The sequence below is a fragment of the Apaloderma vittatum genome, unplaced genomic scaffold (genome assembly GCF_000703405.1).
Source record: "Apaloderma vittatum isolate BGI_N311 unplaced genomic scaffold, ASM70340v1 scaffold45089, whole genome shotgun sequence".
In the NCBI taxonomy this organism is placed as follows: domain Eukaryota; kingdom Metazoa; phylum Chordata; class Aves; order Trogoniformes; family Trogonidae; genus Apaloderma; species Apaloderma vittatum.
Window position 1 is genome coordinate 1 of NW_009735491.1, and position 17,788 is coordinate 17,788.

The 17,788-nt window shown below is 42.5% G+C and overlaps 1 protein-coding gene across 1 annotated transcript; it reads right to left on the reverse strand.

Moving 5' to 3' along the window:
* Positions 1-11,562: 11,562 nt before the first annotated feature.
* SPATA2 (spermatogenesis associated 2) lies at positions 11,563-15,881 on the reverse strand. Its single transcript, XM_009876584.1, has 2 exons — positions 15,455-15,881; positions 11,563-13,683 (listed from the first exon to the last, which is right to left on the reverse strand). Exons 1-2 carry the CDS (start codon positions 15,770-15,772, stop codon positions 12,430-12,432), a joined length of 1,572 nt encoding a protein of 523 aa, XP_009874886.1. The 5' UTR covers positions 15,773-15,881; the 3' UTR covers positions 11,563-12,429.
* Positions 15,882-17,788: the final 1,907 nt, after the last annotated feature.

The window sequence follows — 17,788 nt, forward strand, 5'->3', positions numbered from 1 at the left end:
GACGTCAGCACTGCCAGCAGAAACAGCCAGCACAGTAACTAGCGTGCTCTCCCTCCACCTTCCCCTGCTGTGAAGAGCTCACCTCCCGCCTTGCCATAGTTTCTCAGCAGTCAAACTTTAGCGAAGAGACCAAAGCAGAGGGAAGTGGGGCAAACATCCATGGAGCAACAAGCAGCAGGTCCCGGAGCAGGCTCTGATGCTGAAAGTCAAGGGTTAGCACAGGCCTTGGGGTTATTTCCTAGGATCAGAGAAAAGCCTGGAAAGCAAAATGAATAAACCCCAAAAATAAGTAGGCAACACCCAAACCAGCTAAGAACCATCCACAGAGATTGCAGTTACTCAGTCACAATGGGCGATACCTGACAGTCACCTTTAAACATCAGTACAGAGAAATCTCTTCTAGCTCATGGCTATTTTGTAGCAACGATAAGGGCTGAGCTGCGGGACGATGCAAAGGGTCTGTGTGTTTCACGAAGTTATCTCACAGGGAACAGATGTGCTGCGATCAAAGAGCACTCAGTAGCTCAGCCATTCCCTGTGTCCTTCGGTCATGGTGCCTCCTTCAGTCGTGTACCTGCCTGCTTTTCCCAACAAAACTGGAAAGATTTGCACACATTTAGGCTCCTATGATACACTGAACACACTAGGTCTCATTTTCTGCAAAATCTCTGCAAGCACACAGACAGATCTGCTTACATTCACGATGTATCACATTCACATTGCAAAGTGTAAGGGGTGTGCCCAGCACTGGCACAGCAATGTGCACCTCACGGCCTTCGACACACACACACAAAGGAGCAGAGTCCTACTGCCACTAAGGTGCACTGGTGTCAAGAATTTGAGTCTTGCCCAGGAAAGGAAAAAAATCAGTATTTTAAAATCCTCTTGGGTCTATCAGTTCACTAAACTATTCTGCAAGCTTCTTCGTTTCATTAACAGCTCCAAAGGCTGATTTTCTCCACAATTTTAGCTCTTCCAGATGTCACCAAGCAAGCAGGGGTCTTGGTTGTACATCATGCCTCAGTCTGCAAATGCCAGTACGACAAATCAAGCACGTTCCAACACACACAAATGGAAGCTCACGGAGATCTGCGTGCTGTGGTTTTGTGAAAGGCTCCGCATGTGCGAAATGACCTGACAAGAAGTATAACCTCTGTAGCAGTGAATGAGGCTTCATCCTCAGGAATTATGAACTAGATTTTTAGATGGCACAAATCAAACCCAGGTCTAAGCAACACCAAACGAACAACATATAGTGGCTCACAAAGGGTTGTAACACGAAATCAAACAGAGGCAAATGTGTAATCAGTAAACTGGTTATTGTTCAGCCTCCTTCCTCCCCAGCCTGATATCACACACAGATGCCCCAAATATCATCTCTCCTCTATGAATGCCATATACTTCTGAGCCCTACGTGCTCCTCCCACGAGAACCAAAAGTAAACTACTGGTCTGGCAAAAACACTGCAAGGTATCATGCTCCTTAGAGTAAGCTTGTGCTAACTCATATCTTTACAGGCTACAAAAGAATCAGTATCCTCTGGCTCAAAACATTGTGGAAAGACACAAGAACTCACACCAACCCCTTCTGTGTGTCTCAGCTCTGTGTTTCCCAGCCCCAGGAGCAGCACTGCTGGCAGAGCCGCACGTCGAGGTCTCTGGTGCACGCGAAGCCACACCAGCAAAGGTGTAGACTGGCCATTTCACGCTCTGGAGTGAACTGCTTTTAATTTCTGTTTTATTCTTTTCTCATGTTCAAAGTCTGCTTTGAACACATACAGGTAAGATCTTATCAGGATATTTTATTTTAGGAAAGATTCATTTCCATTAGAAATGCATCAATTTACATAGATCTTTGGCTGGACTTTCAAATTATTTTTAATTAATATTGCCTTTGAAATCTGTCAACTTCTTTTGCTACGACCTAGCTTTTCTGCATTAGAATATAAAACTAGTATTTCAAGGAAAAGTCACTTTTGCATGTAGATACCACTTTGCATTAGATACCAGTTCATTATCGGGCTCAATTTTTAAGCCAATTTTTTCTCCTCCTCTCTGAAGGACTGTCAGGCCAATAATTTCCGCCCCCTTATCTTCCTACTCATACTGCTCTTTGGAAGTGGCCTAATTTCTTTCCCACTCCATGGCTTTATAGTTTTTAAATGAGCCTTTCACACCTGTGGTTTTATCTAGTATTAATTCTCTCCCCTCAGATCAGGTTTAACCACATTGTAATCAGAGGTCCTCCCCTCGCACAAAACCAGCACAAAAGGCTTTGTTTTGGATAGAAAACTGTCTCGCTCAGTGCCTTGGCGACTGGTGCACAAACTAGTCCTGTGTCGCAACTGGGCTTCTAGCAGACAATTTTTCCTAATCACAAACCCACTTAAAACCCTCTTTGTTTGCTGGCGATGCGAGAGCTGTTGACTGAACAGAACTGGAAATCAGGCTCCCCTTCATGAAGCTGTTTCTGGGACAAAGCTGCCGGGTGTCACAACGCTAGTGCATGAGAGTAAAAACTTTTGGGCTACAGCCCGTGGGGAAGGTGGGTGAAATCTGGACATCCCCAGCAGCTGAGGTGGTGCTTTTCACAAGCACTACATTCCAGAGAATAAATGGAGAAACTGGGACATGACTTTCAGTTTGACAGGGAAGGTGTCTGCTGACAACGAATGAACCTCCCTGTGACTTCAAGCTTTGTTGGGGAAAAAAAAAAGAAGACAAATTTTACATGCCACGGAAATAAAAATACCCCATCAATTGATTTTATCCTGCCACTCTGCACAAACGCAGTGCTTGTTTTTAAGATTACTTTTCAGATGGCCATATGACTTCCGAACAGAAAATCCACAACGCTGAGCACTAACAGAAAAATCACAGCCTCTAGCTATTATCTAGTCATACGGAAAATATTTGACTGACGAAATAAAGTTCTTCACTGGAGAGTCTGAGTGATAAGCTGCAGGCAGAGAAAGCAGAATCAAATCACTGTCAAACCTACATTCACTCCCCAAGACACGTTAGCATTCTACTTGAGCTCAAAAGTCATTTTGCCAACAGGCCTTGAGCCTGTTGAAAAGAAGTTGGAAGTACAACAAAAAGAGGATTTTTAAATCAAGCACGGAAAAGTACCAGAAGATGCCTACAACCTACCCTGAGACTACAAACTCGGGAACAGCCAAGAAGCAAAACACATTGATTACACCCTAGGTGTGTACTACAACACGGAATATTTGGTTTTGATCACTCCTAGCACGTAGAGTTCTTGGTGGCAAAATCCTGTAGGTTTTGCAGTTCTGTAGCTATATATAATTTCCTAGGATCTATCATCTGTCTTTCCCCTAAATCATGTTTACAGACTTCACAGTTTTAACACATCTCAAAAATGACTTTACAGGAAACAGGTGGTTTTCTTCCTCAGTTTTCCATTCTACTGCAGCTAAACCCAAGTACAACAATGGCTACACACCACATCTTCGCATCTCAACCCTGCTCCTCCTTACCAAATTCCCTGTGGAACAAGACCAGACAGATACCAGGTTCCAAAGGTGGCAGCACCACTGCAACATTTACCAGGCTGTATTATAAGCAGTGAGTGCTGAACCAGGAAGAAAGAATTTAACTCCAGCTGCAGGCAGTAGAACTACACTAAAGACAAATTTGTGCCAAAAGTTTAAGATGTGTGTTACTAATACCCAGACATTACACTTTTCCCTCTTGAATCACTGAAAGGAAGTTCTCAAACAGGAGCATCTTTTTATTAAGCAGCACATAATGCTCACTGTGGTGTGTTCAGAAGCACAGTTATCATGCTCTATTTCACAGCGTTAAAATGAACTATTCTCTGAGCAAGAGAAATCTTCGTATCAAAGATTCAAACACCACAAGCTTCAATGCTGCCAGAAGAAATTCTTTTAATTTTTGATATGTCTCTAAATAGTCCAAGATTTTACAAGTTGCGACGGAAAGTGAATCAGACTTTGACTCCTGAAATGGGCAGAAGTCACTAAAAGAGTCCAAATGAACAGCAGTTTTGAAAACCCAGACATGACAGACTTTTCACAGAGCCTGGCAGCGATCTGTGGAGCAGAGAACGCATTGTGAATGAATCAGCGCTTCTGTACCTGAACATTGAAATGCAGGAGTACGAAAGGGAAAGAAAGGAATCCCTGAGACTGGGTGTGCACATAAGGCAACTCTCAGGTTTGAACAAACTGCAGAGGTGCGAGACCCTTCCTGATAGGACAAGGGCCACACTCAGAGCAAACACCTCTTTCTACCCTTAAGTACTGAGCCTTACCTCTATTACCAATTTACATGAAGGGGCTTTGTGCACAGAGGCTGAAACCCTCCACTGGAGACCTAGTGTGGGAGACAGAGCAGAGCCTAACACATCCTTGGCTCAGCTGGCACCTCCCCAGTTCTGTCCTGGAGCAGCACCAGCACTGCAGCCTGTCTCTCCGGTACTGGAGGGCATCACAGCCTGGTCCAGCACCAGTTCTCAGGGCACAGAAAGCTTGGGCAGACACTGAATAAAACATCCCCTTAAATGAGGCATGAATTTTTCTTAAACCCTTATCAACACAAGACTCAAAATGCTAGATCATCTCCATGAAACTACTGCCAATAGAAAAATCTGTATAACGGGAAACAGTATTCCTATAATATGCTGTTCTGCCACTAGGCTTCATCTTTTTCCTTAAACTTATTTTCTACCCTTCCTACCCATAACTATAGCCTTGCACACACCATGTGTTCACTGCAGGAGCTATCCATAAATCTTCTCTCAGAAGCTGGCCAAATTGATCTTACACTCCCAAGACAAAAGTCTCACTGTGCTCTGTTCTGTCAGCACGAAAAGCACTCAGCTCAAGCAGTAACCAATACCAGAGTGCCATCTATAGCTATTTCACATGACTTCACAGCAAAGCTGAGTAGAAAATGCACACACGTGCTCATTCCCCTTCCTGGCATTTGGAACACCTCTCAGAGAAACTTCTGTCATTAAGGTCTGGAGAATAAGAGAATTTAATCATAGCAAAAGATGTAGCAGCAGCTGCCCTAAGAGGAGCTTTACTTCTCCCGGAGTGAGAAGCAGAATGTGGGAACAAAGCCCTTCTCCCTACTCTCCCCTAAAAAGGAGAGGCAGAGCGGCAGAGCATATGCATACAGCCCACTGATTTCTGCTGAGGTGGCCCGAAGCCAACTTATAAAACCGACTTGTTACAGCTACAAGAATACATCTTCTCATTTAATACTGTGTGAAAAGATGCTGGAACAGGCTTGCATTTTTAGGCCCAGGAATCAAGCATAAAGCTAGAAAAGATGGAGATGGCACAATCCCCTCAGTGTACACCTCGGCACCAATAAATGAGCCACCTCCACCAGCTCTTTCCGAGGAAAACTTCTGGGGAGGTGTTTAATAGCGGTGCTGAGCTGGCCACTCCGGACAGAAAAGCTTAGAGCTCACCCCAGCATTGCGGCCTGAGGAAACAGGTTTGGAACAGGTGACACAGCAGATGGCATCTTTGTCCCCTTCTGCTCTTGCCACTGAGTCAGCCCATGCGAGTTGCAGCCAGTAAATCCATACAGCCACCCTGCTCCTCCGGCACACCCAGGCACACAGATAACCGTCAGCCGCACTCTGCCGACTCCCTCCACGACACAACACGACACTCTCCACAAGAGTCATTACAGGCTCCACTGCATGCTCAGCTCTAATGGAGAATGTCCAGAAAACCTAGCCAAAAAAAAAAACAACCAAAAAAAACCCACAACCCATCACCTCGGGGTCAGACAACCCCACCAACACGTCCCAACCAAGCTGACAAAGTGCTGTCAGGCGTCTGCTGGCTTCTAGTGTCAGAAACTGCCGAAGAACAGTGATGCAGCTACTTCCAGGGATTGCATCCAGCGTTCCCACCCAGCAATGCTTCACCCAGGAACACAGAGGGAATCTTTGTGCCAAGACTCAGCTCTTCAGATCCTCCAACCGTGTGCTAACATGGGTATCTGACAGGGTTCCTCTGTACCCTTTAAGGGACCACACAGATTTCCACTATTAGTCAGGGATCTCCTACCAGCTTCTGTGGCCCCACTGTGGGACCACATGCACGCCCACCGCTCCTGGCGCTGCAAGGACACACACAGCAGACCACACAGGAGAGGAAGAGGCCTCTCCTCTCCATCACAGAGCCGCCTTGTGGGAAGGCTTGCCACAAATATAGTAGTTAGCACAAATGCACTAAGGCACGTAAACAGGCTGTCCATTTTTAGACTTGCTGGTTGGCAGCATTATTTTGATTAACAGTTCATTTATTAGGGTTTGGGGTTTACACATGCCACTGGCAAGGATCCACAACTGGGTGACTACAGAAGCTCAGTCTTGCCTAACCGGAAGGCGAAGTGCAAAGCAGAGTTTATACACATGCAATGATAGGGAGATATGCAGAGACCACTGCTTCAGTGAAGACAGTTCACCAGTACTGGCCATGCTTTAGAAAGTCGGTCAGTGAAAATTTCATGTAATGCAGTTAAATGTTGCACACAGAGCTACAAAACAGACTTTACTTACTCAGGGACCAGGGGGAAGCAACATTTTTCACTAAGGAGGCGATGAGCAGTTGTGGGTTGATTTTTCTCTTTCTTTTTTTAAAGCAGGTTGGTGATGAAAAAAAATCTCAGAACAGTATGACTATCATGAGAATGAGTTCTAAAGCAGGAAGCATGACAGCCCCACACCCACAACAGCAGAAGCAGCTGCCACATGCAAGTTGTCAGCCACACACTGCAGGTCTGATCCTGCACTACTTAAAGCTACTTAGAGCTTTGACACTCTCATCAGTGCAGTGAACTGCACAATGCAGACTTAATTAAAAGCCCCATGCAAAAGAGGAAAAACAAACGGATGGTATTACCCAAGTTCAGAAGGCATTTTACATCCTCATCACAAAGCAGGAACTGCTATGATAGAGTCCAGTTTGAATATAACTACCAAGACGAACCACCACTTACACACAGGATCTGTGGCTCGAAGAAAGGATCCCACCAAAAAGAAGTATCAGTAACTAAACCAATCTCTAATCTTATCTGAAGTTCCCTGCAATAAGACTTCAGTGCCTCACAGATTCTGAATCCTGGAAGAGAAATTTCTTCTTGATGCTACAGGGGAAAAAAAAAAAAGAAATCAGAGCAGGTTGTTTCATTTTTATCTGGAACATTTCCACTTGCCCACCTCTTTTCTACACAAAGCCTTTCCAAGTTCAGTAGAAGTCCACGCCTGGCTTTAAGCACAGGCAACATAAAAAGCTGCTGGGTATCAGGAACATTTCCATAGCCCCTTTGCTTCTGCTCCTGCAGTGGATAGCCAGACCCACTGCTGCCAGCTGAGAGAGGATCAGCAGCAAGGGCAGCTGATCACGGCAGTGGACCAGTAGTAATCACAGCCTCTGACCCTGCTGTTTCTCAGGGTAAGGAAACAGCAAACCCAGCTCTCTGGGAAAGCATCTGTGGCAGCAGGGCCCAGACAGGGTAAGCATTTTGCCTACATTTGAAAAGCCTGGAGCAACTCTTATCTTTAAAGTCTTTTTCAACCTAAATGATTCTATGATTCTATAACTCTGCCTTACGAAATGGCAGAAACCAAGTGACAGCACCTCACTGTCCCTGAGCAAGGCAGTGTCACCCTTGCTTGCAGGAACTCCTGAGGAGATGAGATCCTTTCTTTCACAGAGGTCAGGGCAGCAAAGTAGCCGTTCCCAAAAAAGCAACAACTCAAAGCAATGACAGAGCTCTCATACCCCGTCTCACACCGTGAAAGCCACAAAAGCAGTGCAGAAGGGGAAGAATAAGGAAATACAAGGATTGCTCTACTTTGGGCACCGCTGTGTGCTGTAAATTCCTGGTGAGAGATCAATCATCCCCACAGCTCTAGACGGAAAGCCTGGTATTCAAATTGCCTTTCCTGACTTTGGCCCAGAGCCTGGCTGCAGGCAGCCTCCCCTCCGCAGCGTCCATCTCCAGCGTTGCACGGGTTACCTTGCTGCAGGACTCTCGATTCCGGTCCGAACTGAAGACCCTCTGCACAATACAAAATATGCTGAGATATTTTCAATGCAGAGAGCTTCCAATGCTGTAAGGAACAGCCTTGCTTTCCACACATTAGCACACTGAAATCTGTACAGCAAGCCCGTCAAACAAAGCAGCTGCTCTCTGGCTCTCCTACATCTCTCCTCATATGGAAGAGCTTCAATTATGTGGCATGTCTGTAGGATTTCAGAGTTAAAAGAGCCACTGCTATATCACATATGTTAACCTTTTGCCTTCCTCTAGGCACTGCATAAGATCTGATGCAAACATCTCATTTTCACATGACGGCTCAATGCAAAAGGTTGCCCTCAGAATTTGTTTTTCACAACAGGGGTGTAGGAGTACAAAACCAGAAATCTACTTAATTACTGATTTCCTGCCCCTGGCATTTTCAGACTGGCAAGACACATTATAGAAAATATTTTCGAGGAGAATGTGGTCAACTGTAGGAAAAAATACAAGTTAAAAGCAAGAGCCATGTCCAATCTTACTTAATTTACTTAATGCTCTAAGATATTTACATACTTAAAACCTTCAGATAGACACGATCACATCCCATGATTTTCAGAGGGAAGCATGGAATATTCTTCACAAATAACACTCAGGAACATTTGTAGCCCAACTCAGTTGCTGCTTAGATACCACAGTAATGGCCATGCTAAAAGGCCTAATTAACTCCCACTGATTTCAGACATGTAACTAAATTAGAGCCAAAACAGGTACATCAACATGTTACCTTAACTTGGAGTCACCTCTCGCTTTTCTTGCAGTCGCTCTGGCAACATATCAATTATCACCATGCTCAGATTAGCTCCTGTTTCTAAACAAATACTGGAAAGGTGAATCTTTTCCCCTGAAAAAGATTCTACAGCATAATTAGCAACATGTAAATGCTTGTAACACACAGTCATCTTCCAGAAAAAATAAATTTAAGGAGCTGCCAGTTCAAACTGTCAAATCTAAATTACTTGACAGTGTACTGAACCTTTAAATTTCTGCTGAGAGCAAAAGACACGGCAGACACATATAGGTCTGTAATCAGAGATGTCAGACAGCAAGACAGCAAGCCAGTATAAAGTCTTATTTTATATGTACCAGAAATACATCAGTACAAGAAGCACAGCTGTGTAAGATTTCCTGCAAGAATATTTTAGCTACCTTGAGCCTGATTTTCATAATCATCCCCCAAACTTTCAAATAACCTCAACAGATCATAAGATTATAGGACTTGTAGAAATGGCGCTTCAGGCATTTAAGCATTCACCTGACATGCTTTAGCACAAAGAACAAACAAAAAAACCCAATCCAGTCTGGGAACTTGAGAGACTATCCTGCTCCAGAGCTAGCAGGATGAAGGAGCCAGAAGGCCTAACTCAAGTGCCAAAAAGTGTATCAGCAGTGTCACGCATCTTCCACGAGATGCAGCCTACATCAGGAAGCTGGTGAGAAAAAGTGCATACGACATCGAGAGTCAAGGCTGGAAATCAGTGTAGGTGAGCTCCGCGTCGCGCATGAAAACTGCCCTCCACCCCACGCTAGTGTGTCTGCTGCACACTGCCGACATATTGGCTTACATGCTCTTACGGAACAAAGTGAGTCATGCTGCTGAGACTTGAAAATAAACGCGTATTTTTAAAAGAAAGCTCTGCATCCTGTAGGCTGTACATCCCGTTTCATAAAGTTGAGCCTCATGATACAGACACTCTTGCCCATTTTGCCCCCAGGATCACCTTTGTGCACCAACTCAGCTCGGCATGCAAAAGGCAGTTGTGAAACAGACAGCTACATGCACTCGACTTTAAGAAAAGTTAAGCCTTTTCTTAAAGGCCTCTTTATTTTTAAATTCCTTCAAAACATAAATTAATTTAAACAAATCAGATGCAAAACACCTGCATTTTAAATTAGCATATACTTTACTGTATCAATCACAGCAACCTCATACAGTAAGATACACAAAAATAGAGCATGGTATCACTTCAATTCAACACAGTTTGGTACTACAGTATTCCATGATATATATACACAGGACTTCTCTTTTTCAAAGCACGTATAGTCCCTGCTATGATCACCGTAAAAATTACGTGGCATCACAGTTTTAGTTATTCACTGTAGTGTGAGTAGCCATATGGAAATTGAACTAGTGAACCAGAAGATACACTGTATAGCAGCCAAACAGGCATGACACTTTAGAAGGTGAACAAAACCAAAATAACCACTGAAATGAAAACCACCTTAGACTGTATTTTAATAGTAAAATTGTTCTTAAACTCTTCGCTATATACATAATGTATCTACATTTGTGTCATATTTATATATATATATTTATTTATATAAAAACATACAAGATTTTGAAAACCTTAAAATCATTCACCTAAACAATATTCACCCCAACCTTCAGGGTCAGCAAGGCAATCCTCGCCTATAACATTATGTTCAGTTGCAGTCGTCTGACTCAGAAATTTCCCTGATTGCTAAACACAGGTCATTCACTTTGTTTCTTAGTGCAAACTGTACAGTCACTTATTGTTCTCAGCCCTCTGTAAGACTTGGATTTCATCTTATTTCCATAATACTTCCAACACCCATTTATGGCTAAAAATATTTTAGCTATTTTACAACATTAGCCTATATAGTTTTCCCCTCTACCTACCTCAAGGCCCCCCCCCCCCCAAAAAAAAAAAAAAGGTAAGACAAAGGATCATTCATGCATGTTTCTGTCACACAGGGATCAATGGACATTTAAGTTCAGAAGTCTAGACTCTAACAGTGTTTAAAAACCCCTAAGTGAATAATTTTAGTGCAAAGTGGACTACACAGCTTACATCTCAGCTAGAGTTCTTTACAAATATTTTAAACACATTTAATTCTGCACATCAGATTAGGTTGCCTGATACTTTGTTCTAACCATCTAGTTGGAATAAGGAAGTTAGAAGGATTCTCGTGGGTTTCTTTTTAATAAAAACTAAAGCCTATTCATGATGGGTCAGACTGTACAGAGCCCAGCACAACGCAGCCCCGGTTCTCAGCTAGGCTTCCTATGTGCTACAGTAATATCGATAAACATCATTATCTGATTCACATCCCCGATGGGTTTACCTCAACAGGAGTCACAAATGAGCTCTGATTTTTAACCAGGCCAGTGCTGTACTTGCTGGACTACGCTACAGACTTTGCAGTGAATTTGGAAGAAAGCGTAACAGTTATACTTACAATTCCCATAACCACAAAGGAAAAGCGTGCACCGAGAACCAAAACCCTCCAGTTCTTAGACAAGGCTCCACTTAGACAAGTGGCAGCCTTATCAGAGGAAAAAAAAATTAAATTAAAAAACAAAGGTTGATCAGAGCCAAGAATATCAGTCTGCCACAGTGACTATAACAAGCTATGAAATACAGTACAAGGAAAAACAAAAAGCCACCTGAACAAATAACCCAGAGAGACTTCATAGTTATAATGATTCTACGCTTTTAAGAACTCAACATATTAAATATTTATTAAAAATAAACTGTTTCCATATTACCTATTTACAGTACAAACAACAGTACATGTGCAACAGAAAGTAAAGAAAATCAGTACTCATCTGGAAGGACAAAAATCTAGGCATAATTTATGTGACATGAAAACAGGTTCACCTTTTTAAAATACCATATAGTATAAAACAGTAGGATGATATTGGCAACACCAGAAAATAAAGCACGTATTGTCCAGATTCAGATTATATAAGCTTGACATAAACAACCAGGGGATAAGGGGAGAACGAAGACACATAAAGACGAAAGGAAGAGATGCTGCGGTGTTTGCATCCTGGAGATCAAGAAATGCAGACACACTTCAAAAAATAGTCCTTGTTGGCAAAACAAGTCATTCACATATTTCTTGCACATTTATGCATGATAAAGTCGTACTTTATCAAAAACTGGCAGTAGTTTCATCACTCATAGAAAATGAGCATCTTAATTTTTAGACTATTTTCAAACCTTGTATGGTTTTATTTGGGCAAGGAGCCTGCAATGCAATAGAAAGGTGTGATGTCACTTTTCTAAAATACAACAGCTGCCTAGTTTTAAAGAAAAATATGCTCTTCTCCCCCATTTAAATTGAAAAGTAACGATCACTCAGGAGTTACCTAAATTATAGCAGCATGAAATCTAATGTGTCTGCAGCGTCTGTGAAGCCACAAAAATCAAGAACTGGCACCTGACCACTGAACCATGGTTGCAAACATTTGGACGGGTCGTTTTGGTAAGAGGTCAGCGTTTTCTTATCGGTGGAGACAGAACATTAGTTAGGATAGCCCTTTCCCCTCCCCCTTTCCTTCCCCTCCAAAGCAGGCTGATCAGATCTATCTATAAACTACATGGGACAGCTGGGATGATTTATAGTTTAACTGATTGTTAGGCATGAACCTGTGAAGCTCGCTTTTTCTACAGCAGGGATCGTAATAGTAAGCATTGAGGCAAGTGTCACATGAGACTTTCGAGCAAAACGTGCAAGTGTTTGCAGCTCCAGATCGGTTGCAAAAGCCGCAGCGCGAGGTGCCTGAAGGTTTGGACTTCGAACTGAATTGGGCAGCTCTCTCTTGACTCTGAGTCTGTGATGTGTACTGAGATTTCTCCCTTAAAGCAGGAGCAGGGGACAAGCCATCATTTGGAAGCTGTTTGATTGAGTAGGTGCTCTGTTTCACTGCTGGGTATTCCTGCCTAGAGCTGAACAGATTGTCACACTTTTGGCAGACAGAAGCGCCACAAGGTATGCCACAGTTCTGGCACTTGAGGGAAGCTGTCTCTTTGGCTAGGTGGGAGCGTTTGTGGTAAACAGGGTTGGCATCACTTTTTAACACCCATACATCAGGCTTAATAGCTTCTTGTCTTTTAAAATTCAACATACTTCTAGAATCGGGATCGGTATATAAATCTAAGTCCTCTTGAGCAGAAAAATAGGAGCTGTAAGGGACATTTGTTCTTAGCATGCCATTGTGATGAGATGAAGTTGGCAAGAACTCATCTGAACACCCGTGTGGGGAGCTTGACATTGTCAGAAGAGAAGGTGACGGACGGATAATTTCATCTTTAATGTCATCTTCCGCATCAACTAAAATTGGTTCTTTCCTGAGACTCAGAGAGCTCATCAAAGGTGGTTTCTTACTTTCCCAATAATTATCATACGTGTCCACTGACTTAGAAGGCTTGCTCACCTTTGGCTTGAAATAATCTTTAGAGGCCCGTTCACTCGCCGATTTCTGGAGTACCATTCGCGCCATGGAAGCGTTTAAGTTCTCTTTGCACTCTGCACGCCGTTTCATGGCTTCTGAGCAGCCTCGAATGTCTTCATTGCTATTTTTTCGTTCGTTTATGACATCAATCTCTGAATAACCTTTATCCTTCACTTGCAAGTGAATTTCAAGAAGCTGCTCACATTCCACTTTGGCCAAAAAAAGTTCAAATGAAACCATTTTCACTTGAATGGCGTCAACCTGCTCTTTCAGCTTAAACATTGTTCCCAGTTCTTGGACATAGCCCATGTAGTTCAAAATCTGCCTTACATCATCTTCAGTTAGAGCAGACTTTACATAATAAACAAAGGGTCCAGTGTAGGTCTAAGGGGGTTGGGGTGGGGAAATAAAAGGAAAACTAGGTTACAAATTCAGTGGTGGACTAGACGTTCAGACAATTCAGTGGCAGATACTATATAAATAGAATAATAACAACAGTGAACACATGCAACTCCCATGGCAAGATGAACTCCATTTCTGCATCCCTCCTGTTCAGCAGATGGAAATTCCACATGAGGCACATTCAAAGTAGGAGAGTTTTCATTCAAATTGAAATCCTGACAAGTATAAAGTCCTCCCTGTTGATTTAAATGACTAGGCTACACACTGGCATTAACTTTTATGTGTACCAGACACATCTGCATTTACAAGCAAGTCTACCATGAAAGGTAAAAGGCAAAGATTTCACGTATTGCCCCCAGGCAGGGGCTAGCTAGAGATAACAGGAAGCTGGAATTACTGCAGGAGCACCAAAATTCCCCTCAATTCAGCTTTAAATATATTTGAGATGCACGCTTTTTTGTGTGCTATGACAATGCAGTTTCAAATGTTTGTTTTATTTACTTTTACATTAGGCCAAGAACTTCCACTGAAAAAAAAAAAAAGCCCACAAAAACAAAGATATGAGTTCGTGCGAGTCAAAATATCCTTTGGATCCGACATACCTGAAGTATGTCCTTAATCCAGTTCAAACCAGTTCAGACTGGAGGCCTGCCCACCACATCTTTGTTCAGAACAGGTAGGGATCCACAGAGCACAACCCATGTCAATATCGGGAGTGCATCAAGAGATCTCCTCGATGGGTCAGCCAACATCCCAAAGGCCAGAACTTAAGCAAAATGATGAAGACGATTTATGGAGAAATCTTGAAGAAAGGTAGTTTCCCCTTGGGGAAACAGAGAACTCTCAAATATTCTAATAACTTTCAAATTCTCTGCTAAAAAGTTAAATAGGGTATTTTTAAGAAAAACAGACAAAAATACCTATTGCTAACACACGCAACCTGCAAATTACTTTAGACACCTACATCAGTAGAGTTTTTATCCAGCTTTCGAGCCTCAAAATTGTTCTTGTAATTAACCTGCAGCATTCATTATTTAAATGCTGTGGCAGTTTTGAATAAGCATGTAAGAACAGGTAAAAGTTATAACAGAAAAATCAACAGCAGAGAACTCACTATCTGACTTCCAGCACCCAAGCCGAGCAACATACAAGTTCCTACTTTCCTTCCGAGATCCTGGCATAAGTAAATAATTCAAAAGTACATTAAAATCAGAAGTTCATGAATTGAGAACTGACAAGCAGATAAAAGGTACTCTGGAAACAATCCTTTCACAGAAGCTCCTTTACCATTACTGTATAAGTTGTGGGAACCTCAGCAAAGCATCATGTGAAGCACACACTAGTTGTTAGTACTTGTGCTTTGTTAATCGCTGTTGCAAGACAAAAAACACATTGGAGTGAGCTTAAATACAACTTGACTGCTCACCCTCCTGAAAGCATCTCCAAGCGGAAATTCAGACATTGTAGCAGGGTAGGCTCAACAAAAACCTTAATTAATTAGCTCTCCCTCGATTTTATGGTTGTATTATAGATGCAGATAGTACTTGGACTTCTGCTATCAGGATACTTTCACCACCGCAAACTTCATTTCTTTTACATAGAAATTTTCCTACGGCTTCTGTTTACTAACTGCATATAGACAAATACATATGTCAAGCTAACAGGTGGAAAAAAAGAAGAAAACGCATGAAATGTGTTAAAAGGAAGAAAACCAAAACACGTTCTCACTACAGCCACACATAAAACATCTTACCTTAATATTTTTGAACTCCTTCTTCCAGGGGTAAAGAAAGAGATTAATTCCAACTGTCTCAAGCATGTTGAACGCATTATGGAGAGAATTTAAACTTGAGGATTTCACAGATCTCAGTGAGTTTTCAGCCATCTCATAAAATTTTATTAGCCGGAATCTATAAAAGGGATCAATTTTGGGAAGGCAAAGTAAAGCTGCCGCTGCCACTCGCAAATACTCATCATTAATAGGACGCTGCTTGTTGTCAGAGGCATTCAGTTTGCATTCATGGAACTGTACATACTTCCTAAACAAATCGTCTTTATATTTTGTATCCATTGAAATCAGTTTTTATCTTGCACTTGAGCAGCTACCTCGTCTCTTTCATGGTTATTCAGCAGTAGGTTGATTATCTGGCATTAAAGTATCTTCAGTAATGGCAACTCTTCTGGAATAAAAACTGAAAACAAAGACAAGTCATCACAGGTGCACAAAATCCCAGGTTTTCACAGCATCTATCTGCTTCACAGAATTCTATAAAATGGTTCACAGAGCAGCAGCTCACAGAACAGCCTCTTCAGGCTTCTGAAAAAGCACAAGAGTCTACAGAAACGCTGTTGTCCTGCTTTTCATTGTCATTCGCTACTTCTCTGCCAGTTATCCGCCTAAGACAGCACAACAAACCTGCTGAGAGTTTGACAGAATAAAGATGTAGTAGGCTCAAGCCCAGACTGAGGGCCCCTTGGCTTAGAGAACCAAGGCAAAACTAGCTCACAGCAAAAAAATGAAAGGAGAATCAAGAGTTTTTAGGGTCTTGTCTCTGCATTTTATGCTGCCCTTTCAGTTCAAATAACTTATACAAATAATATTTTAAACAGACACTGTTTTTTCATCGTTTGTTTGTTTTGCTGTTGGTCGTCGACTGGTATTTTTTCCCTGCACAGTGATAACGACTAAAAAAATCCCACAGAGAAGTTTCACTTTGCTCAACATGGGAAAGCACCTACTTGTTTTGTTTCCCCTCCCCTCTGGTGGCACAGGACTGCTCCTAGACTGAGCAGAGTAATTAACACTGCCTTTCCACTTCTAACATTTTCTAAGCTTTAGACTGCCACTCACATTCCACCTGATGGCACAGGCGTGTCCTGGGAGAGCTCTGCAGCCACCCTACAGAGCGCACCCCCCGAATGCTGCAAACTAGGGCCAAAGTTTCAGCTGAATGCTGGCAGCTGTAAAGAGGACTGTCACCTTTTCAGCAGAAACGCTACACCGGCCATTTTTAGTTGCTTTATCACAGCAGAGCAAAAACATTTCTGTTTTTACATTACATACACTTTTGTTTGCAGAAATAGATGCTTTTACGTACATACAGATCTACATTTTCCCCTCACTGAGCTCACACAATGCCTAGAAAAAGCTGGTGACAAAAGAAGCTTCCTAATGCTACTTGACCAAAACGAAGGTAATCAACGGGCCAAGGGACTCCATCTCAACTGCCTGAGGAACTTGTGATCAAAAAGCAGACCACAGGCTTTGTTTTTTTAAATAAAGCCACAATCCAGCCCTTATGGACTTCCCACCTGTGAACCAAGGTGAGGGGAGGCAGAAGAAATCAATGCACTGCTTCAGCGATAGTCTGTCTGAAACTGCACTTTAGAAAAGACTTTGCACCCAATACTAATTGCAGCTGCTTGAACACTGATCAATGCCCACACATACTCCTGTTAAAATGAAACTCACTGTTAAGAGCAAAATGAACCGAATGAAAGGAGCCATAACACAAATACATGGGAGGAAAAAAAAAACCCCAACCACTAACCAACTACCAAGTGGCCACGAAAACAAAAACACAAACAAAAATATCAACAGCCTAGTAGTTAATATTGCTTGAGGAAAGGCTGTGTTTAATGACAACACCGTGTGGGAAAAGTTAACCAGCAGTTCAATTTCTGCTCAAAGGCATGCTGCTCTTGGTTTTTCCATAATCAGAAATTGCACCGATGTCAAGAGACAAGCTGTGAATCACAGGAAATGTGGAGTTCTAAATTAACATCTGAGCATAAGGGACAGGGTAAACCCTTCTCTCTCTCCCTAAGATCTTTCTTCCTTAAGTTGTGCAAGATGAAGTCTGTGAACAAAGACAACAGAATGTCTGTTCCTTAGCAAGAAAAGAATTTCAGAGGAAGATCATTGTCTGGCACATCAGTAACACCCAGGTCAAGGAACGATCTTGTGCTGACAACCAGCTGGAGTAAGTATTACAGTTCTTCCGCCTCCTCTGGTAATAACTACTAACCAAAAGCGCTCAGTTACATGTATGAGGCCGCAGGATTAGGAAAATCCCCAAACGAAAAG